We start from the raw sequence: 24,322 nt of genomic DNA on the forward strand, positions 1-24,322 counted from the left end.
ATAATGTATTTGGAAAAGGGAAGAAAAGCAGGTTAAAAAATCTCAGAGATATAAATAACTAAAAATTCAAGGAAAACTATAGATGAAACATTTATTCCTTAAAAAATTCTGGATTTATCTTAATAGTACTAGAATCAGGATGATGGCTGTATATATGATCCTACACCTAAAGCATAGGAACAGAATTCTTTGTAAATTAAATATCTCTTCAAAAGCTCCAAAAATTCTGTCATTCTGCTAGTAGGAAAAGTGCTTCAAATTTAGCAATTCATTAAAAACCTCTGAAAGTCTAATATCAGATGTCTGAAGCACAAATGGGGAGTGAATAATGAATAATAATGGCAATTAATTGGTTAATAATATTAATATTAATTAAAATCAAACTTTGTTATATTATAGTGTGTTTATCACTAAAAATAGTGTGAAGATGTCCTTATAATCATAATTTCAGTACCACACATAATTATAGGGTAGATTTTAGTCAAGGAGCTGGCTAACTAGCTGTTGCAGTTTTATTAACAGAAAAAAAAAATGAAACTTCTGTCTCTGAATTTGCTTTACACAAGATCTTTCCCATAATAAGCAACAAACTTACCAAATAAATGTTTTTTCTGTCCACGTTTCAGAACCCAAAAGCAGCAAACCTGGAACATAAATCAAGTGGAGGAGGGAGGGAGGGAAGGATTGGACGTAACACAACGTGAAAAATGAATCTTAGTTCTTATCTAAAAATAGACTACTTAGTTATTTTCTAATTATTGGATATAAAATATCACTATAGCATAAAAGCTGATTTTTCCTAATAGTCACATTAAGAAGTAGGTTAATTATATGCCTATTGCCTAAAAGAATAAACTTATAAATGAGCAAGATTTAGCAAGATAACAAAGATCAAGCAGAGCTTCGAGGAAGAACTTTATTTATTTATTATCCTGAAATGAATGCCTATATCTGAAATTTTTAAGCGTGGTAAACACAGAACAGAAGAGCACCATCTTGTTCTGTGTAAAGAGCAAATCTAGTAGCTTTTCCTGAATGAAGGCTACAAGAAATGAGATGGTATTTTGTAACAGAACCAACTGTAACCTCAGATTTGCAATTGGGAACTAGTACCCATAGTTAATTCATGCAACAGATCAGTAGATATAAGACTGGCAGATAATTATTTCCTCCACTGAAAATAATAGAATTGGATTTTATTAATACATATATGAATTTGATGGAAAATATACATTTTTTGCATGTAAAATATAGTACTTTGCATGCATAATTTCAAGCTAAAAGAGCAGTACAAACTTATAACAGTTGACACCAGACTACTAAAAATAATGTCTCTAGTTGGGAAAAAAAGAGCAATTTTAACAGCAGATATAAATTGGAATGAAACAGTGAAGAGAATTTCAGATTGCTGTTGCCAGTAGGATTGGCTATGCCATTGATTTTGATTCTGAAAACACATAAAACAAAAATTCTCAAACAGAATGAATTCTGCTAATACAATTGAGTTGTTAATCTTCAGAGAGACTACGCTAAGATATTTGAATCAATAAATAGGTGAGAATACAACAGATTATAAACACATAGCAGAGGTTTGATAATATTTGTTAATGAGATCAATTACTGAAGAGGCCTTTCATTCAGACTTCCTGTAAATACAGATGATCCTGTAAAAATTTTAAGGGTTTAAAGGGTATTTTATCAATCATCTGTTGCTTTCTTTACAAGCGGCTCATGCCATTAACTTTTAAGAAACACATTTAATGATTTTGCTGTTCATTGTTCTACAGCCAATGTACAGGTGAGAACAGAGAAAGATGTGGGAATACACAAACCTTTTCAATAGCCTTTGCAATAAATCAGTCAATTTAAGAGAAAGGAGAGAAAAGTGATTAATAAAATCGAATCCTCTTGTATCACTTGGCATTTAGTAATTTAAGAAATAGCACACATGATTTCCTGTAACTATATATTAGCAATTTATTACCCTGACTCTGAGTGTAATTATTAAAGTGACAGAATGCATTCCAATTATGGGCAATAATCGGAATAATTTCAAAACAGAGACATTCTGCTCATTAGTTCACTAGCTTAGGCTATTTTGCTGTGATGCGTTTTGCATTCATCCTATGACTAAACTTATCTAGTTCTTAAAATTTAGCATCTGCCCTTTCATAGAGGGGAAAAAAAAAACACCTTTACATAATATTCTTATAACTTTAAAATTCCTTTGATCATGGTTTTTCAAGGTTACCTGGAAGATGGTTGTTTGAAGAACTTTAGTGAGTTAAATTCTTTCATTGTACTTTTTAATATCTTTCTCCTAATCAAATCCATTCCAATAAATAATATCTTGGCTTAATGTTTCTTATGGATCATGGGATCGTTAAAGTACATAAATAGAATTCTGAAGCATATATACTTGCTTACATATGGATTTTTCACACATATACTTTAATAACATTGTTTAGAAATCAACAACGTAAATGTGTATTTTTGCTTTTCAAATGTATTGAGTCTTGTCAAGGCTGTGTAAAAAGCCATGAGTGTTGTGAAAATGTAGAGATAATAATTTAAATCGTATAACTCAGAAAAAAAGTATCAAGCCTTTTTTTTGTTATTGAATTTATATTCGAAGGGCATTTAAAAGAATTCAAAATATGGTGTCATATATGAAGAAAAATGGAGAATAACACAGAAAGATAACTGGTCAAAAGCCATGTAAATCAATGATGCTCCTTCCACTGGCTGTTTAGTGAAACTTAGAGAAGCCTTCAGATGTTAAGGAGAAAATTAACTTACAAGGAACCAATTTGGTTTTGCTCTAAGTTACAGTTTTGCTATTGAATTTAGTGAGAAAAGGGTCAGACTTATTTTCTGTGAAAGTTACAATTTGAGGGATCAATCTTTAGCTTGTAGAACTATCTGCAGTGCTGGAATCTTATTTGAGACTGTGGAAATATCCACCCAGTCTTTGCTTGCATCAAAGAGAACCAGAAGAGCAGTGTTGGAAGATCACAGAATGTTATCTGAAGATATTTTCATTGATGAAATAAAATAAAATCAACCTTTATTCTGAATTTTTCTCCTTCCCGTGACTCTCACCACCTATTATGCACCATGTACTTTCATAAGATGGCTGTTCTTGAGTAACAGTCATATTTTTACCACTCAGTAACCTTGACTTTTGCCCTAAGGCATTGGAGTCCAACTTGCAAACATTTGGCTGTTTGATGGGCAGTATGCATGGTTATTTTTCAGGATGCAATTTGATTAAAAAAAAAAAAAAGGAAACAAGTGTTGGCATCAAATGGTGCTCTTGCTGACAGCGTCAACGCTAGTTGTGGTATTGAGTGGACAAGACAAACATGGTGATCTTCCATTTTATGGTCATATGTTGAAATCAAGTCTGTCAGGGTATAAAAAGACACTAAAAATTAAAAAAAAAAACAGTTACTGGATGGATTATGTAATATATAATTGATGTCACTGGTACCTTCATTTTAGTAGCAGACAGAATGACGCTGTGGCCTGTGCTTTCCAAAAGTATCTTTTGGTCATTACTGATATGAATTCAGTTTGTCTAATTATCTGCTTATAGCTCACAGTCTTTCCCACAAACACACTGAGGTGGCAATGATACCAAAACATAATCTCCATACTTAGAGCAGGATAGTGTTTTTGTACACGTTCAAAGGATGATGTTTCTGTGTCAGTGCCTGCAGTTTAATGAGTAGTAGCACTTTGCAGGGTTGGTTGTCCCTATGGTCAGGGCAAATGGAATTAGGATTAAGTCACTTAACACCTCTCCAGTGTGTTAAAATTTTGGCAGCCCCTGAATTCTAATCAAAACCACTACTCTCACCATCTGATCTGGTCAGTAAGATTTTCCCATGAAGTTGAATGGTAGGTGCTGCTGATACAATTAACGTATAGAAGCTCAGGAGTACCATACACTATGCCAAACATCATTATTGTATGGTGTTTGTCTTGCAGTTGTTAAGAATGTGCATGAAAATTATAGAGAACATTACTGATGTACTGGGACATATATAGATTCACAAGTTGATGCTCATCTTTCAGTTTGGCTGTGTCCCACCTGCTTTCCTCAGGTGATTTGCACAGATAGGCTTCTGCTTCCAGAAATGCTGGAAATAGCTATTCGTTCTTTCTTGCAAAGAAACCTTGGATATAATCAAATTCTTCTGGAAAGAAAAGTTGAATCCATATTTCTTACTCAACTGGAGAGATGTCCATCTTAATAATGTGTGCTTACTAAAGCAGAACAATCTTATGGCTATAAATACAATTAGACATGATAAAAAGGGACAAAGGGATTACATTATATATGTGGATATTATGTTATTTGTCATGCCGCAATGAGTAATGCAGATCTGGATGTTCCTACAGCTGAAAACAAGCTGTGTTATGTACCTGATGTCTGTTCTGACAAGCTATCAGGGGAAAGAATCCTGAAATAACTCTATAGGTATTGGTTCAAACAGACATTTGATAGGTTACTGGCTTTTGATAACCTACTTTATTTGAAAAAGCTGGCCCTTCCAAATCTTGTAGGCTATAGAAAGGTTTTATATCATCTTTTATAAGCCCTTGGTGCTGTATAAAAAAAAAAAAAAAATCAAAAAAGCACCTGCCGTGGTACAAGTTTTGTGAAACTATTCATATATCAGAAATGGAAAGAGTGAGGAAAAGAACCCAAGAGAGAAGGGCTTACCAGGGGGAGAGAAGTCTGTGTGCATTGTAGTGGGACTGTAGAGAATTTGAAGGCACACACATAAAGATGGACATATTCTCCCTTGGGACAAAATACTGCAGATGCAACACAGAGGAGCCAAGATCTGGAAACATCTAACTGTGTTTCAGAATAATTTTAAGGGACCTATGCTTTGTCAGGCAAATTCCTGAATATGTGCAAATTAGTCTGTAAGTCGTAAGACAGCATTTGTTCATTTGAAAAGTGCATCTTTCATAATCTTGCTCAGTTTAAACTTGTATGTAATTGAATAACCAAACTTGTTTCTGTTACTTCCTGTTTTGAGTGTTTGATTTTGTTAATTTCAAAATAAGATACTAGCAAATTCAGTTGTGACTGGGTTGTTTTTGTCAGACTACTTAAACATTTCCATTTTCTGCATTGTTAATTTCAGGACACATACCTATGAAACATCGCTAAGCATATAGATACAATTCATAATTTCCTAAAAGGATAACCATCCAGCTTGTGAATTGAAAGTGTTCCTAGTAGCCTAGTTTTTTACAAAAATCTGCAAAAATTATTAACTTTGCAATTAGTTAATACCTTTATCATGAAATTTGCCTTTTTTTTCTATGTTCTAATGGGCCTAGGTCATATGCATTAGGCATCACTAAGTATAACCAATCTTTTTTTTTTTTCTTTACTACTGCCCTTATTTCTGCAGTATGTACGTGTGTCTTTTGACACAAAACCTGACCTTCTTCTGCACCTGATGACCAAAGAGTGGCAGCTTGAGCTCCCAAAACTTCTCATCTCTGTGCATGGGGGCCTTCAGAATTTTGAACTTCAACCAAAGCTCAAGCAAGTCTTTGGGAAAGGCCTCATTAAGGCTGCTATGACAACTGGAGCGTGGATATTCACTGGAGGAGTAAACACAGGTAACAGCAACCTTGAAATGAAATCACAGTGGCATCTATGAGATTTCATCAGTCTGACAGAAGAAAAAAATAGGGCTGATCGGATTAGGTAAACATGGCATGTTTTATTTTATTAGTGCTGACGGTATTGTGTGTGAACATGAAAATGCCAAGTTGATACCAGTATGGCAGCTACCAAGGAATACAAGGTTTAGTTAAGCAGGAAAAACACACTGGAGAGATAAAAATAAAGCCTCCTGTAAGGCAATTATATTAGTCCTGAAGACTTGACAAGGTCAACAATCACCTACAGAGACAGAATACTAACCAGAAGCTCAAGAAGTCAAACTTATATTGCATAAAACAAAAAACATTTTTGTCCAGAAAAGATATTTCACTTTCTTTTTTAAGATGATCTGAAATGCTAAAGGAAAAAAAAAAATGTTGATGTGATAGAAAACTTTACTGTGAATAAGTATCACTTTTTCCTTTCCTGCAGACCTATATTTTCCTATTACCCCTGTAGCAAGGGAGATAATATCGTCATTTGTATTCAAAGTTGAATACATCTGTAACATACCATATGGGCCTTCTAAGAACCCAAGACAGCAGGTGGCTCAACTCTTCTGTGAGACAGCACATCAGTTTGGGGAATAATCTGCTAAACCTCGTTCCCTAGATAAATAAATGTTGGGAATTAGCTTCCCAGCTATCCTCCCTGCAAGGAGACAGAGTAGAGGAAAGAGTCAGGAGGAAAACAAAGATTTCTGCTAAAGATAAGTGCAAAAAGTTTTGAGCCAGGACTGACGTACTTGTCAATTCTTGCCATTCTTATTTGCTGCAGTAACACTGTAATGTATTACTTCAGTAATCCCACAGAGTGTATCCTCTTACTATCTATGGAATATATTGTAATCACTCTATCATGCATTAGTTTTAATGCTTTGGGGATCAACTCCTATGTATTTGAATATGCGTGCAAAAAGAGAGTCTTTGGCTATTTGGCTTACAGGGCATATAAAATTTAAAACAATAGTAGGTTTTATCACATCAGCAATATAAATAGAAAAAAAGAGTGTAATTTTTGGTCTGTTTCTTATACTCTGGGTTATAGTTTAAATTATAGGTGATTCTTTCACAAGGAGAGAGTGGTTGTTTCTTTTTCCTTTTAAACCACAGGAAGGAAACACACTTCAGTGTTTTGTCTCTTTATTTTTTACATGGTTCATGTAAAGTGCAGATAAGCTCAACTAGAATTTTACCTACTGTGTGACTGTTACATTTATAATCCAGTTATTTTCAAATTCATGGAATCAGAAAAAGAAGCAAACAGAGAGACTGAGTAAGAGATAACAACCACAGCAAATCTGTCTGCCGCAGTGCAGCTGGATGCAACAGATAAATAAATGGATGGACAGATAGATAAATAAATAAATTATTGATATGTGGGTCAAAAACTGATTTTGTGAAAATGAAGGAAGAATGGATTATGTCCTCTGCACTAGGATACATCTGGAACACTGACAAAGTGCATCAAAAGCATACAAACAGGAGTATCAGAAAGCACAGGAAAGAGAAACAGGGAGCAGTCATTCTCTCTATACTAATTTCTATATTTTTGCTGATCCTCAAGTGATTGTGGATTTTTGCAAAAAATGTCTGAACAGATCACCACACAGCAGAGAAAGAATTTTTTTCAAATTTCTATCCTTTATTCTGGCACAAAGTGTCTTAGTCTTTTCTTTTTTCATTGTTGTGTTTGTTTCTGTGTTTGGGAAGGATACACATATCATGTGTCTGTTTGCATGCATGTGCATTTGTGAACACAAGTGCAGATAAACAAGTTACAGTCAGCTCTCATTTTTTCTCTTTTTATTTCTAGGCCTGCATAAATATTTTTTCTGCTACCTCATTTAATAATTTTGTAGCTTAGATAAAACAAACATATAATATTTCTATAATAGTAATCAGTGAAAAAATATTCATATCTTGACTGATGAGCATTAAGTTGTCTTCATCCATTGCATAGGAGATCACTAAAAATAGGATGCTTACCATATCATAACATATAAATCCATACCAAAATGAACAGAAGTGACATTATTTTTAAATCTCTGTTTTATGCTTTTTCCCCCCCAGGAGTCATTCGACATGTTGGAGATGCACTGAAAGATCATGCCTCAAAATCCCGAGGGAAGATCTGCACCATTGGTATAGCTCCCTGGGGGATCGTGGAAAATCAAGAGGATCTGATTGGCAAAGATGTAAGTCTTGTGTGGACATAGATAACCTCTAATATATATAAATTTTGAGTTATTTTCCTTTTCTCTTCATCCTGAACTTCTTATAGAATTAATGCCTCTAACAACAGAAAATCAGTACGCACCCAGAGCTTCCACTATGGCTGATAACAATTTTGACATAGCAACAACAAAAAAAAACAAGAGGTCAAGAAATAGAAATTTGCAGTACTTTCTAGAACATATACTTTATTTTAAAATGAATCACGAAGAAAATGTATTAAAGTTTCATCTTTTAATCGTTATGCACTGGAAAGCTTGAAGTCTGATTCATTTTGCAACAGTATTATGATGTATTGGTTATATTCATACTTACTGACAGTCTCCCATGCAACATATTCCATCTTACTACTTTTTATTACCTCAATTGAGAAAAATCTTATAAATATTGGCCATGAGATCAAACCTCAATGAATCATAACAGTTACCTTCTAATAGGCCATATTTCTGTCACTCAGAAAAATTAACTATCATCATTTGAAATAGATGAGTGGCTTCTGATAAATCAAAAATTCTTAGTCTTATCATCACAGAGAAAGGAATAACAGTTTAAAAAAAAAGAAGTGAAACATACATTTTTAGGTAAAGTCTTCTATGAGTGCAGCCATGACTTTATCATTAGAGCTACACTTAGAGAGTTATCACCAGCTACAAAAGCAGTACTAAAATACATCTTTGGTAGACAAAATAGAAATTTTTCCTTTGAGCTCTGTGATCCCTGATATTTCCATAAAAAGTTTGATTGGTTGAATAATGCAACACTGAGGCATCTTGGGTGTTACTGCTTTCTATTGGACATGTAAGCTTTATGCTTACTAATATTGCATTTCATCTTCCATTTGATAATCTTGTCAGGCTACATTATAAAAGCTTTCTTCAGCTCTTCATAGTCCACTGAATTGTCTGCAAGCTTTTTGCATTCATTGACCTCAAACCTCTACATGACTCATTTTGAGGTAGGCCACTTGTTACTAAATCTTTTTAGTAATTAGTTGTGGCAAAAAATAACCTTTCTTTCTTAGCACTTTCCATCCTTTTCTCTATAATTTCCTGTTACTAAACCCTCAAAGAATTTTCAGTGTATGCAGTTTCTTTTGAAACACTTGGTGAGCAAGTGTTTTGAAAATCAAAGTGCACTGTATTGACTGGCTCATTAGAGGTGAATGCTGTGAAATGAACCAAGAAGGGGGAATATAAATAGTACCACAAGAATGTAAAATGAACTATCATTAAGAAAAACACACAAGGCACAAAAGATTGCATGGCAGAGAAAAAACGTCAGCCAATAGTGAAAGGTCTGTTGATCTCCAGCATCAACATGGCTTTATGCCTATATGCACTATGACTGGTAAAATTATGATCAAAATTGGGGTGTTGTCAAAGCATACCCTCACTGCTTGGAACAGCAGTGGATACAGAAAGTAATCATGGAATATTAGTGGAGAATAGGAGGAGTTTATTTCCGCCAGTGCACATGCCCCAGTACACGCTGCCTCTCCATGCTTTGTGGCTCACCAGGTTTGATCTGTTTCTGCTAATTCTCCGACACTATTCTGGCCTGTGTCACGACTGCAGTCATAGCTGAGAAGTTTTACATTTACCGGCCATATCAGTCAGCTCCTGGGTAGCCCAAGGGTTCTCTTCAGACTCATGAAGATAAGTGGGCAAGTAAATTAAGCAAAATATTACTGATGTTTGTTATTTTGTTTGTTATTTTTGACAGCTAACAGTCCCTGAGGAGACCAATCTTACTCTGATATGGTAAAATCAATACAGTACAAAACAGTGCCCAGCTTAACACACTTAAATTCTAATTTAAAAACAAAGCACTCAAAAGAAAGTTAGACTGCTGATTTATTTCCAATTTTCTAATACAAAAGCTGAGAAAGTAATGTTGCTTGCTTAATCTGGTGGAAAACTTGTGTTACAGCCATTCTTCCCTTTACACATGGAGCCATTTTTCCATCTAAAGAAACGCAGTCTATGAGTCTCTATAGTGTGCGTGTCATTGAGTCTTCCTTTGCAGGGTCTGTTCAGCCCTCACTTGAGCTTTATTGCTCATCACCACAGTAGGAACAGTGTCTGGATTAGGAGTGCTTTGATTTCATTACTTGCTCTTTGCTCTGTGAAGTCAACCAAGTCTCATTTTTTCGTCCAGAGTAGCTATTATTTCAGCTTCAAGTATATATATGCTTTTACACTTTGACTTAGTTAAGAACTTTCCCAGTAATATGATATGTCCCTGATCTTCAGCAGTGCTTTAGTATATGACCTTAAGCAGGATGCCTTGGTTTAGTGATTCAAGGTTTGAAAACAAAAAGCCAAAATCCTTTTTCTTATTGATTTCATCAAAAGGTAAAATTGATCTCCTGTGCTGCCATGCCAAATCACTCCAAAACCTGTTACCCACTTTTCCATGCCTGCTATAAAAATCTCTCCTTCTATAGATTCAGCAGGTCAACATAAGAGGAAATTCATAATTTTTCTGCCTTTTTTTGTGCATTTCATTTGTGAGTTATTGTGTTTCTCTTCCCATATTTCTGCTTTGATATTTGAATTGCACTCAGCAGTGAGTGCATGGCACAAAATGAAACTCACCAGAGATTCTGGAGAAGGTAGATACTTATAATTTTTATCAAAGGCTCTATCCAATAAAGAGAAAGTATCTGTGGTCAGCTGAAATCTGTGCAGAAGAGCACACAATGCAAAATACAAGCTTTCTCTTTAAACCTGTACCATAAGTAAATAACAGTACTGCATCTAAGCAAAAATGTATTAACAGAAAGAAAAATACTTTCACACAGCAGATTACTACATATATATACATAACACCTACCAAATATTACCATATATTGTATAGCATATTTATATACAACCATTTTCATGTTCCAGAATAAATTATACTTTTTACTCTTTGGAATTCAGATGCTTACAATGGGAACATTGTCACTAGCAGATATTCTTTATGGACTTGTTTAGAACATCAAGGGAAAAAAAAAAAAAGCAGAAAATGAAAAGTACACAAGTGATGAGTATTCTGCTACTAAGAGTCTGCTATCTTGTACGGTTGACATCATAAAAATGAAAAGTAAAAATGGTCTCCTTTCATATAAGGCCTATATTGGACTAAACATAAGTTGAATCCAACCCTACATATTTATCTTGCTAAAAAATAGAATCTGACTTTCTCAGTCTGTGTCTAGAATTATTAAAAACTGTACTTTCATAACCACCATTTTTTATATCAGCACAGATGTCGGATTTTATAACTTTAACTGGGTGTGAAAGCATGTCATCAACAAAGTTTTCTCTAGGGTGCTCAAACAGTACAGCAGATCTCAGTAGTCCTGCCCTACTTGCTAATATTTTAAGTTTTTCAGTATTGATTTGGATGGTGGAACAGGGAGGCCATTTCAAAGCTGGAAGGTTATGTGCACTTTGGAAGGCTGCATCACAACAGGGAAGTTGTCTGAAGTCAAGTGTTATGAACTTCTCAAAATCACTGGGACAATAACAGACAGGGTAGCTTATTCAGGACAGACAAGGACCTTCCTTATTGTAGTGTATCACCAGGAAATTATTGAAAGTTTAAAACTTAATTATTGAAAGTTACAGCCTAATAACAGAATGCTTTTTCAGAATTATGTTGGAATTTACAGATGAGATTGCCACACAACATTCAAGTCACTTATTTCTATAACAGTGGACATGGGTAAAGCATGTCTGTAGTTATACAGCAAGTCTAGCGCCAACTGGAAATGAAGAAAATGCATCTGATGTGGAAAGCTTATAGATCTGGGATTCTTTACTAGGTATTACAGCTAGACTGACTGAGAAAGACTTACTTTCACCATCACACCAGGTTATGCTCACTCCTTTCTCACTGATCTCTTCTGTAAATACCTCATTATAAATAACTTCAGCTGAGTACCACTGTGCCAGAACCAAGTGCCTTTCATTTTCAGAATAACACCATCTTCCTTGAGATGACTAAAGGTTATCCAAATCAGAAAAAAAATATTCATTTATGCTTAAGGGGGGGGGGGGGGGGGTGCTACATGCTTTCATTTTTACTTAGTAAGACTGGATAATAATGTTAGCCTACAGCATGAAACTCCTTTAAACAGCATGAGACTTCCTTTTCTCTTTTACACATCTCTGTTTTATAGTGTAAGAAAGATTCAGCTTTGCTTTAACTACTCTGCAGATTTCAGAATAACAGTAAAAATTACAGATCTCAGGCAAGATTTGACTTACTTTGGTAGATAATTTTTCTATTATTTTTAAAGAAATACATTACTTGTAGTTAAATAGAATTCTGGAAAAAGATTATAAGTGACGAAAAGTAATTTACAAATTCATTTCACTATGACTTTTGTCTTGTGTCAAAGCATCAGAGTCTCTTTTTCATGTCAGGTTTGAGCCACCAAATAATTACTCTAAGGAAAAATGTAGGGAAGAGAGATTCAGCTCTCATTGCAAACTACAGTGTGAGAAGCATGCCTGAGCCAAAGCTGGGGACAGTAATATGTGTAGCATATACACAGGCTTTGGACAGGGATGCTTCTGGGATCCTTTAAATTAAACCAAGAACTGTTCTGTTCCCTCGGGTACCCCAGAATAGTGAGGCATCACAAAAGGCATAATTTGAACAACAGCTGCTCAGTCTTTCAGAAGCAAAGTTTACATCTTTCTTTCTTCTTGCACCATTACACTGAACATACTGAGTTTGTTGTAAATGCCTTATCTGCATCTAGATTTGTGTGTTGGATAGCATGACACATGCATGCTTCAACAGTGATGGAGGAATGCGTTAGGAGGTGTGGTACAGGCCAAGACACAAGCTGGGTCTCTTTTACTGCATTGGGTTACCAGCCAATGTCAATGACTGGCCCCCACCTTAGGGCCCCCAGCACCTGGTTCATTTATCTTCTGTCACTAATTACTGTATTACATTTTTTCTCATTGTCCCTTTTGAGATACCTGAAGGCACTGTCTCTGTGCTCAGTATCATGTACCTGTGGGAAATGTAAAAGAAGTGTACTAGTGCTTTTAGTCCAAGCTTGCTGTCTCCTCAGGAGGCAGAGACGAGCACTGCAGTTGGCCCACCTCCTCACCTATTGACAGCACAGGAATGAGTCCTCACCTTGAGCAGTGTGGCTATTGCATCACAGCATGCTGCTCTCACAGTTGTTATCCTATACTTAGAAGGGTTGTCTTGAGCATAAGTGCTTCCTTTAAACTCTTCAGAAAAATTGCCAGGGGACATTATTCCCCCCTCTTCATGTGGAAAGAGGATGAAAATTATTCTCTCTTCTCAGACTGCAAAGAGGATGAGAAGAGATTAAAGTTAAACTTTTTCCAGCCTTTTATCTTGCCTGTAAAATATAAGAGATTTGAAAGAACAAAGGTATGGGAACTGCAAGAGTGAGAAACTGAAAGTCTGCTGAGTCCTGTGGTAAAGTAGTTTACCTCAAAGCTTAAGATTTTGTTGCCTTCCTGAGGATTTGCTTATCCTTTAATCATGATCATGTGGTTTGTGAACTTCAGTACTAAAAAAGGATTTTCAGCTATTCAACTATACATGATGTGAAGAGATCAATTGAAAATAATTGTATTCTTGTTTTCCAATCAATAAATTTTATAAATAAGATTCACCTTGCAGTTAATCATCAAACACAAAGCCAAAGCATAACCTTCTACTCTGCCCTCAAGGAGCATTACTAAGTCAGTATGTGGAGTCTCTGGTGCTGCAGCTCATTAGAAAATCAAGTCAAGCTATCACCATATAAAATCCTGAGCCATAGCTCTTGGGGAAAAAACACAACTCTTCAGTAAAACTACATTCATAGCAGCTGACCATCCTTAGTGTGATTGAACCATGAACTGGTAACTTAAGTCATTCCTCTTCTGACAGATCTTGCTGCCTTGTCCCCTCTGTTTTGAGAGAGCAGGTATCAACTACTTAGCATGTATTGTTTCAGCTTGATTTTGTTTGTGCGAGAAAGAACCTTTGGTTCTTTTCTGATGGTAGCACGTGAGACATGGTTTTTGTGTGTAGAAGTTAGTTAACAAGCATCTTCTTACAGCGTACTGATACATGTTAAGCTGTACTGCCTTGTAGAATAAATGCTTTATGAATGGTATACCAAAAGAAATAGTACAAAAGAAACTTGAGCCAAAGATATCACCTGTTCCTGCAGCCTTAGAGCACACAGCCTTGCTGTTGGCAGCTGCCCTCTTGTCTTCTCAGAGCATTTTCAGGACAGATAGCTTAATGAGTACCCTCTGTGCAACAGTTTTGGATATATCTGTGTATTTTCCCTTGCCATGAATGAGTTGACCAGTGTACTGCAACAAGTTGCAAGTGAAGCTGACAGAAAGGGATCTCTTACCAAAGAATATCTAACATATGATCTTTATAAAGAATTATTTCTCAATTAGATAACTCTTTTGAACAACAAAATGGTATCTAATTTTATAAAGGAATTAGTAAGTTAATTTATTTCTGTCTGCAAGTAGTCTTCTCAAAATACAATAAAATAGTTTTGTACATTGAATAGGACAAGATTTTTTTAGATTTCCCTAAAGTACAATGCTAGAACTGAGAAGAAAATACCTTGCAGAAGAAGCATAGAAGAGCTAAGTTTTATAACATACCAGGTCAGCATTTCTTTAGCCAGGGCTTCGTCTTACAGATTCCCAGGAATTTTGTCTTTCAAAATGAAGACATATAAAAACTGTGGAGAACTGTATTTCTAGCAAATGTCTTTGACTGATCAGCCATAAACCCTCTACACAACGGCAATTCTTAAGTCACATTAGTGTGTCCTTACACATGTCACTGAAAATCCACCAAGGTAGCTGAAAACCAAACATGGACCAGCTTTGTTCTGACTGGAGGCTATGCATAAGATAGAATTGCAGCAATTTAATCTGCTTATGTAAAAAAAACTTCTTCTGACACAGATTAATCAAAGGAACATTTGCAGATTCTCTATTGAATCTATGACTTCTGAAGTTATTGTCAATGCAGTTAACTGTCTAGATAAGAACCATCATTTTTTTTCCCCAAAGACATTGAAAATATGGTGTAATGTCATGTCTACACTTCTCTTAAGAGTGGCACTCACCTATTCTGGAGTGTCTATGAAGGGCTTCCAGTGCTGGTGGCTCTCAGTGACCTGTAACAGAGGCATAGCGCTACTGGGACCTGTGAAGAAAGAATCAAAGAGCTCAGTTGGAAGACAAGAAGATTTATAGAAGCACTATAGAAAAGCAGGAGCAAAGAGAGTGTACATCACATGTATTATATATAAGTTATACATATATATGTGGTCATATAGACCTTTGGAATTCATTAGTTGGACTTGTTTCCAGAACAGTGTCCACTGATACCAGTGAAACAGATTACAGTGGGAAACTCTCTAAGCAATATCTACATCTAAAAGGTCATCATTTCCCACTCTATAAGAGTGGAAAGGTTTAAGTGCAAATGTTATTTTCTATTTTGCAGAAAGAAGACTGCAGTGTTCAAGTAAAAAAAATCAGTAGTCTTTCACAAACAATTTTGTTTTTATCATCTTGTCAACTAGTGTCCAATAACTCATACAGACCTTTTCTGTTTAGTACTTTTTTTTTCCTCTGTCTCCAAATTCCAGGTGGTCCGACCATACCAGACAATGTCCAATCCTATGAGTAAGTTGACGGTACTCAACAGTATGCATTCACATTTCATTTTGGCTGACAATGGCACTACTGGCAAATATGGAGCAGAGGTGAAACTTCGTAGACAGCTGGAAAAGCACATTTCACTTCAGAAGATAAATACACGTGAGTAACATTTTCTTTATTCTGTTTCATAATTGCAATTACATTAAAAAATTACATTAAAAATAATTATAAATAGTAAGTTATGTATATTTCACTATCTACTAGCTAATGTGATGGATGAGCAAGGGATAAGCAAGTAATGATGAACAAAGCTAATACAATTTGATTTTGGAGTAGTGTATGCAAGATTGCAGCACAAAAGTATAAATGAATTTGTTTCTGATAAGTTTCAAACAGTATTTGACAAAACTCCTCTGATTTGACTCAGATGGTTGGTAACCCATCTCCTCAAAATTGTATGCAATTCTGGTCCCTTCATTTAATAATTACTGAATCATAGAATCATTATGGTTGGAAAAGACCACTGGGGCAATCTAGTAAAGATAGAGAGAAGAGTGACAAAAAGCTTTTTTGTAACAAAATCTTTAAAATTTGGAATGTCTATACATGTACAGACGTATAAAATTCTGTAGTACACAGAAAAGTTGAAGGAGAAATGACTGTACAACTCAAGCAGACCCAGAGTCATCGATATTTAGAATCAGAGAGTGTTACCTGTAAAGTTGTGAAGTGTTACTCTGTGTTTGCACTATATTTATTACTCCTAGACAGCTATCATTGACTACAGCCGGAGACAGAATATAAGGCCAGGTGATCCTTTGATCTCTTTTTTAAAGATCATTTTGGGATTGAACATTCCATGTCATTACCAGACTGAAGCAGCAGGCTTCTCTCAAAGTTGTATTTTTTCTTTCTCACAGAAAATGAAAAAAAAAAAAAAAAAAAAAAAAAAAAAAGTCACTTAGATTAGTGATTAGGTAAAGTAAAATATAATGTCTCAATATTGATATTATTCTTTCTGTGGTGTTACAAAAGCTTAATTTAGATGTGAAGTTTCCTTCTTTTAAGATATTTTTAGTTTTGTTATTATTATTTCCTTCTACTTAGTGTAAACTTAGTGCTAGAAAAGAGAAAAGGATCAGTTCTGTAAACTGAGGTTAGGACTTACTTAGGGAGGAAATCTTCAGCTGCGCCATTGACAAGTAGAATTCTTTCTCAGTTTTAGAATTGTGGATTCATTTAGGATGGAAAAGACCTGCAGTCCGGGCAAACCTCAGCATTGTACCTGCATAATGTACCTTTAGGAATGAAAACAGAGCTCATTTTTCGAAAGTGACAATATACAGTTTTTTGCTCAAAACTCCCCTTTAGAGCTTGTGATGCTCAAAACATGCAATTTTGAGGCTAAGAAAGGTGATATTTTTTGTAAAACAAATACTTGAAATTGGAACAAGAGTAGGAAACGCATATAATTACTCAGGTATCAGAAGATAATGAGTTATAGGCAGGCACAATATGATGCACAAAAACTAGCATTTCAGCAGGGCTTGATAAAGCTTTCTGTGTCATGAATGCCAACTCTGCTTAAACTAAAATAGTGCTCTACTTAGATTTTTCAACACCACTGTGTGAATTGACTGGAGGCAGCAGTAAATCAAAATGAGAGAAGTCCAGACTTTTTAGTTTTATGATATCAGTGTAAAATTTCTTTTTCTCAATAGTATGTGAGTATGCTCAAGTGTGTATGTTTTCCAAGTTGTGTCTTTGTGAGTGTTCTTAGCAGGTGGAGATAGTGTGATCTAAGCCTAGGCTAACAGGAGAGTCATACTTGAATATGGCATATATGATGTTGTCAAGCTGTAGGAAAATGTACTGTAAATGGGATGTTTATAAGAAAATTGTCAGCATGTGTTGTTCACAACATAGTGTTTTGATGTTGAGACAAGCTTCCTATTAAAAAAGTAAATCTCTTCAGAGATTTAACTTAATTCAGACTTACACGAAACATTTATCCACTGAAAAGTGGCTAAACTCCAAATCTTATTAGCACTCTTGACCTCATCCAAAACCTTCAAAAAAGGAAGGCTTTCTCTTCTCTGGCTTCTCTTTGCAGCCCCCCCCCCCCCCTTTCCCCCTTGGGCCCCATGCCCAAGAGTATGTATCTTCTTTTCCCTTTTTCCATGCGGTAAACTGACTCTAGCATTTAACCTCTTCCTGCCAAATCACTCTCTTGTAAATACAAAAATACTCAGATCTCAACAATTCTTCAAAAACAGGAAAGTGAAAGAACTGCTGACAAGGAGCATTGCAGGTGATATTTGTACAGCATGTCTCTGTGACATCCAGCATTTTTATGTTTTCTGTTATGAATGACATTATAGCTTCAGCAAGCAAAATTACTAGCACTGCAAGGATTAGGAAGTTCTTTGTTTATGCCTCGTTTCACTTTCTTCTCTTTTTAAAGAAGGTGATTTAGTGCTGTTTTGCCTCTAGTTAATGGAAAGGTGACCATATGGATGAGAGAAGGACCACCTGTCCTCTTGGGTCAGCCAAACAGATGGTCAGTTTTTGATGCCCTTTCTTACCCTTGGTTCTAGCAGAGCAGAAGAGGTTCTTGGTCTTGTGTGCAGGGTCAGTGCTGCAATGAGATCTTCATCTGAACAGGAGTGTGTCTGTGCACACATGCCCTTATTTACTGTTTTACAGTGGTAAGCATTAAAATGGAGTTGAAACACTAGCAGCATAAAACTTTTGTTCTCTAGAGAGCTGGGAAAGTACAGTTATTCCTTAATGATAATAAATAAATAGATAGATAGATAGATAGATAGGTAGATAGATAGATAGATAGATAGATAGATAGATAGATAGATAGATAGATAGATAGACTAGAAAAAAAGAACAGATTCTGAAACAAAAAGTTTGTGAATTCTTATTTCACAGCCTGTCCTTGGACAATGGTGCTAAAAGCAGATTTTTTTTCTTATTTTTAAGCCTGCCTGACTTTTACATGCTAGGCTTGTCACTTTTTATTTCCCTTCCTGTGCTTCAACTTTGCCATTTTTCAATTCAATTATAGTTCCTCTAGATGTTTGGGATTATGCGTTATTCGTGAAGAGAAAATTCAAGTTTACTACTCACCTATAAAAGACATGAAAAACTGTATTCCTCTAAAATAGATTAAGAAAGTAGCAGTCTCCCTTCTTATAAAAACTGAGTTTAAATCAGGCCAGTAAATATGCCACATAATTCTAAAAAGACTGTTTTTCATATGGCATCACTTGCAGTCATTCAGCAGCATCTAATTTACTGAATGAATGTCACTGTTAAATAATAATAACAATAATAAAAACTTGGCTCATATCCCTGTGAATTTATGACCACTAGAGAAAAAGAAAGATTATTTATTATTTGTTATTATTTATTGAAATCTCTCTTTTCCCTCTACCTACTCAACTTATACCTACCACTTCTATAGCTCTGATTCTGCCCCCAAAAACTATTCACACAAAAATAAAAAATGCTTCCCAGATAAGCAGAGAGTGCATTTGCAGGTTAGTCTAAGTTTGCAGCTCCAGTAGAGTAACCCAGCTGTCATTAGCTAGAGATCACTTTGACAATTCACCGTTTAGAAAAGGTCTTTATTTTCACAAGTGAAGAGAACCTTAACACAACCCAGCAACTGTTGCTTACAGTGAGCCACCATTTCTCTCGAAGCATGAAGTTTCAAAGTGAATCATTGTGCAATAAGAAATGATAAATGTAAGTTGAACTTCTCAAAAACTGTTTCATGTTCAAAAGTAAATACTGAAACTGATCTGATCAGAAATGTTTCTCATATTCATTTCACACAAGTGTTTGAGTCCTGGACTTCTAGCTGGAATTTGAAGGTAGGAAGGTCTTAGAATGTACTCTGCAAAGAAGGAAAAATATTTTTGTGATGATCTCAGCCATATAGTTTATTTGTACAATATTATGTGTATAATTTGACAGCTCTGTAAAAATTTTTACATAAAAACATGAAATTAAAACACATTCTCACTCACTTCTAGCTCAAAAATATTGCAAAAACTTTGTGATGAAAGTGAAGAAATTTTAAGCATGATAACATGTCTCCACTCAAAATATATGGTTTTTCAAGATTTATTTAGTGAATGGCAGCTGTACTCCAGCTACAATGCTTTGCTTATACTGCAGTGCTCATAAACTCATCCGTAACTTTGTCAAACTGAGACTGAAAACTTCCAACAATGAGTACTCAACCATCTATCTGAGCTTCTGCAAAAAGTGTGGGGACCTTCCCCATCCTCCTTGATGTCAAGAGCTTCCAAACAGCTATTTATGGCCATTTTATCTTATTTTGCTGGGACTAAGCAAGAGTCTGACTCTAACACCTTTGTAATGCCCTTTAGATTTGTGTAAACAGATACAGGATTAGTCTTTTTCAAAATTGTATATAAATTTAGCCTTACTGATTATTTTTAATAGGCCTTGGTCCTCAAAAGATTTTCTGCCATGGTACTGTACTGCTCATATTTAATTATTACTCTTCTAAAATTATTTTGCATCCCTCAAGCTCCTACATTATTTCTTCACAAAAATCATTCTAAAACTTAAATTTCAACACCAACTTCTGTTCAGAATAAATAGGGTTCTATGTTTCCTCTAAAATATTGGGTGTTTTTTTACTTCTTTAGAATCCTACATATGATTCATTTCCTTCTGCCTTTGAGGGCTTGAAAGTATTCTGGTAATAGGCCTGAGCTGAAGGCTTTACCCTTTTTCAGGCAAAAAGTCACTGTAGTAGATTGACGTGCAATTAATTTTACCCATTTTGTGAATATATTAAGTAACACTTTCTTATAGTCAAAGATAAAAATAATTCATATTACACACAAAGATTACATACTAATGCTTACAGAATTTCTCTTCAAATTTCGTACCTCAAATTTCACTTTTTTTAGTCTGAACTAAGGTTTCCAGATACACAATACACCATTCATTACTGCTGTTTACATTAAGAGCTTTTTACAGGTTAGTTTCTACTGAATCATTTAACTGAATTATGTACAGCTAAACTGTAGTTTAACTGAGTTATTACTACTAACTGAAATACCTTTAAAGCTTTAAATCTTTAAAGAGCTTTCTGCCTGGTTGCCAAAGCATTTCTATCATGAATGCACAGCTTCCCTTCATATAAGTGTACTTCTTGGAGGAGTGGAGAAAGGTATTTACAAATAATTTATTCCTATGTAATAATCAAATATATCCTATTTAATAGTATTCATGAAAGAGGTAGTGAATTAATAGGAATATTTCCAGATTTTCCTTAGAACATACATCTGTTAGCAGAATCAGTACACACGTCAATAATCAAATTTGTGTTTGGCATGTGGAAGGAGTAATGTGTTCTCAATAGTGGTTCAGATGGCAGAATATGAGGTTTGTGTGGTATCTGCAAATCTGACAAATGGCCTTGAAAGCATATTGATCTTGTGCTAGTGTCATTTTTCTTTAAATTCCAGACATCTTTCTTATGCTGAAAACTTCATTTATCAAAAGATTTACATCTTGAACAGAAGACTAGTAGTGGTAACATATTCTCTATCTGACAGAGATTTTGTTTGTTTTAGAAATAGATGGAGCCTAAGCATTGAAGCAACAGTGTTCTAATTAGGTCTAACAGCTACCCTCGAGGATTTAAATGCGAAAGGTCTACTGATTGCTCTAATGACTTAATAGAGGCTTATTTGCTTGTCAGGCTGGACTACTTACGCATATGCCATTTTGCAGCATGAAATATAACCTTGGGGAAGGAAAAAGCAGTGACAAAGCAGAAGGATTTCACTATCATGAAGAATGAAGATAACATGAATGGGTAATGTCGACTAGGCAGGAGACTAGCCTTTTATTGGGGGATGTAGGGAGGAGGAGAGGGAGAAAGGGTGATATTTTTCACTGTGGAAATTATTCTTCTTAAAACTAGGTACCTTCTAGGTTTTTTTTCAGGAACTGTTATAAAGCGGAAAATCCTTTATAAATCCTTCATTGAGGTTTAATTGCAAATGGATCCCAAAATCAGAATGTTTTGAGTAGACAGATTTGTTTTGTATCTTTCATGAACTTCTTAAATCAGCACACTCTTTTAGCACGTATGAAGCTTTCAGAATTGAAAAATGGACAAAGTGATTTCTTCTTCAAAGCCATGTATGGATTATCGATCAGAAGCAATTGATTTAAATGTAGTTGGCCAACCTCCTGGAATAGGTAGACCTATCCAAGGTTTTGAAGGACAAGCTGTACAACTGTGTTGAAGCAAATCTTCCATTTATATTAAATGTGACACAACAGAGACGTACAGTGATCCTCAATATTAATTTTCATTTTCTACTTTTATGCTGTGACATTAATACTTCAAGTGTTACCTACATGATCATAGATTCATAGAATGGCTAAAGTTGGAGGTGACTTCAGAGATCATCTAGTTCCAACCCCCTGCCTTAGGGGTACGTCTTGCTAGTCACCAGATCAGGCTGCCTAGGAGCCCATCCAACCTGGCCTTGAACACTTGTAGAGATGGGGCTTCCACAACCTCTCTGAGCAGCCTGTTCCAGTGCCTCACTGACATCCAAGAAAAAAAAATTTCTATCTAACATCTAATCTAAATCTACCTTCTTTTATTTAAAGCCTTTATTCCTTCTTCTGTCACTATGAGTCTCCCTCCTGCTTGAAGGTCCTCTTCAAGTACTGGAAGGCAGAAGTAAGGTCTCCCAGAGCCTTCTTTTTTCCAAGCTAAACAAGCAAAACTCAACCTTTTTCCATAGAAGAGGTAGTCCAGCCCTTTGATCATCTTCATGGCCCTCCTCTGGACCCACTCCAACAGCTTCACATCCTTCCTTTGCTGGGGCCTCAGGCTTGGACACAGTACTCCAGGTAAGCCTTCACAAAGGCAGAGCAGAAGGGGACAATCTCCTCCCTCATCCTGCTGAACATTCCTCTTTTGGTGCAGCCCAGGATACAGTTGGCCTCCTGGGCTTCAAGAGCACACTGTGAGCTCATGTCCAGCTTTTCATCCACCAGAAATCCCAACTCCTTCTCCACGGGGCTGCTCTCAATGAGTTCTTCTCCCAGGCTGTACTTTAATCTGGGATTGCCTTGGCCTAAGTACAATACCCAGGTCACTTGGCCCTGCTAAACCTCATTAGATTTTCAGGTGCCCACTTTTCAAGCATGTTCTTGTCCCTTTGGATTATGTTTCTCCCTTCTTTTGTGTCAACTGCACCACTTGGCTTAGTGTTGTCAGCAAACTTGCTGAAAGTAGACTCAATCCCTCTGTCTATGTCATTGATAAAGATGTTGAAGAACATCAGTCCCAAGATAGATGTCTGAGGAATACCCCTTGTGACCAACCTCTTCCTGGACATAGAGCCATTGACAAAAACCCACTGGCTAGAGCCATTCAACCAATTCTTTATCCACCTAATAGTCCAGCCTTCAAATCCATGTCTCTCCAATTTAGAGATAAGGATATGGTGCAGGCCCATGTCAAAGGTCATGCACAAGTCCAAGTAGACTGCATCAGTTGCCCTTCCTTTGTCCACTGATACCATCATTCCATTGTAGAAGGCCGCCAAATTGGTCAGACAAGATCTGCTCTTGGTGAAATTGTGCTGGCTGTCTCATCTTGCATGTGTGTTAGCATTTCTTCCATGAGGATTTGCTCCGTGATCTCCCAGGCACAGACTACAGTGGCCTGTAGTTCTTTGGATCTTCCTTTCTCACTTTCTTGAATATGGGAGTGATGTTTTCCCTTTTCCAGTCACCAAGGACTTCTCCCAGCAGCCATGATTTTTCAAATATGCTGGAGAGTGGCTTAACAACCACATCAGTTGATTTCTTCAGAACCCTAGGGTGCATATCATGTAGCCTCACAGACTTGTACACTTAACATTATGCTTCATCTTCATGTGAAAGCAATATTAAAAAAAAAAAAAAAAATTCCCTACTGCAGTTTTGCTAATGCCTCGTGTCATTCTTTATTGAGTCGGTAGACACCACCCTTGGTTCTGGGAGTTTTGTGAGAAGAGACTACTCCTTGGTAAGGAACTGATCAAAATTTTGGGTAGCTTGATTGGATAAATGAGGCAATTTGGAGAGGGTAATGTGTCAACAGTGTCTGTTCATGTGACCCGTGGACTTCCCTTTGTCATCCTATGCCTGAGAATATATGAAGGGGGCTGGGAAGGCAAAGGGACGTTCAACTGTCATCACTGGCATCTTCTCTGACCATTGCACCATCATCAAATACATTGGAATTCTCATTTGTTTCAGATTTTTCCTTCACATTCTGTTCAGCTCTAAATGCATTTCCATAACTTCACAGCTAGAAAGATGTAGGTACAAACTTCCTTCCGGGGGAGGGAGGTTGCTGTAAATTAGACTGGTGAAATCTGAGGAAACCTCAGAACTCTGAAGATTTACTGGTTTGAGGTTTGTTGGATGTCAGAAAAATGAGCCTTTTTCATTGAACGTTTAATGTTGGTAGATCATGGCACTACAGGAGCCAAAAATATTTCAAAAAGGTCTGAGAAAACACATACCAGTAAAAAGCTATTCTTGAGGCACAGATACATAATCAGTGATAGAGTACAAGAGGATCTGTATGATCGTCTCGCAGATTTGATATTCAGCGTGTTTATTGAAAACGTGTGTTCTCATGT

At 36.0% G+C, this 24,322-nt stretch overlaps 1 protein-coding gene across 5 annotated transcripts in view; it reads left to right on the forward strand.

Moving 5' to 3' along the window:
• The window catches only part of TRPM3 (transient receptor potential cation channel subfamily M member 3), a gene marked incomplete at both ends in the record, with an annotated part of 364,749 nt that overhangs the window by 241,011 nt on the left and 99,416 nt on the right, over positions 1 to 24,322 (forward strand). For all 5 annotated transcript variants that reach the window (XM_079548514.1, XM_079548516.1, XM_079548517.1 and 2 more), the window contains 3 exons: positions 5,439 to 5,652; positions 7,771 to 7,895; positions 15,593 to 15,764. In XM_079548514.1, the coding sequence (XP_079404640.1) occupies positions 5,439 to 5,652; positions 7,771 to 7,895; positions 15,593 to 15,764 (511 nt within the window). The remainder of the gene's footprint in view (positions 1 to 5,438; positions 5,653 to 7,770; positions 7,896 to 15,592; positions 15,765 to 24,322) is intronic.

The sequence above is a fragment of the Tetrao urogallus genome, assembly GCF_951394365.1.
Source record: "Tetrao urogallus genome assembly, chromosome: Z".
NCBI lineage: Eukaryota > Metazoa > Chordata > Aves > Galliformes > Phasianidae > Tetrao > Tetrao urogallus.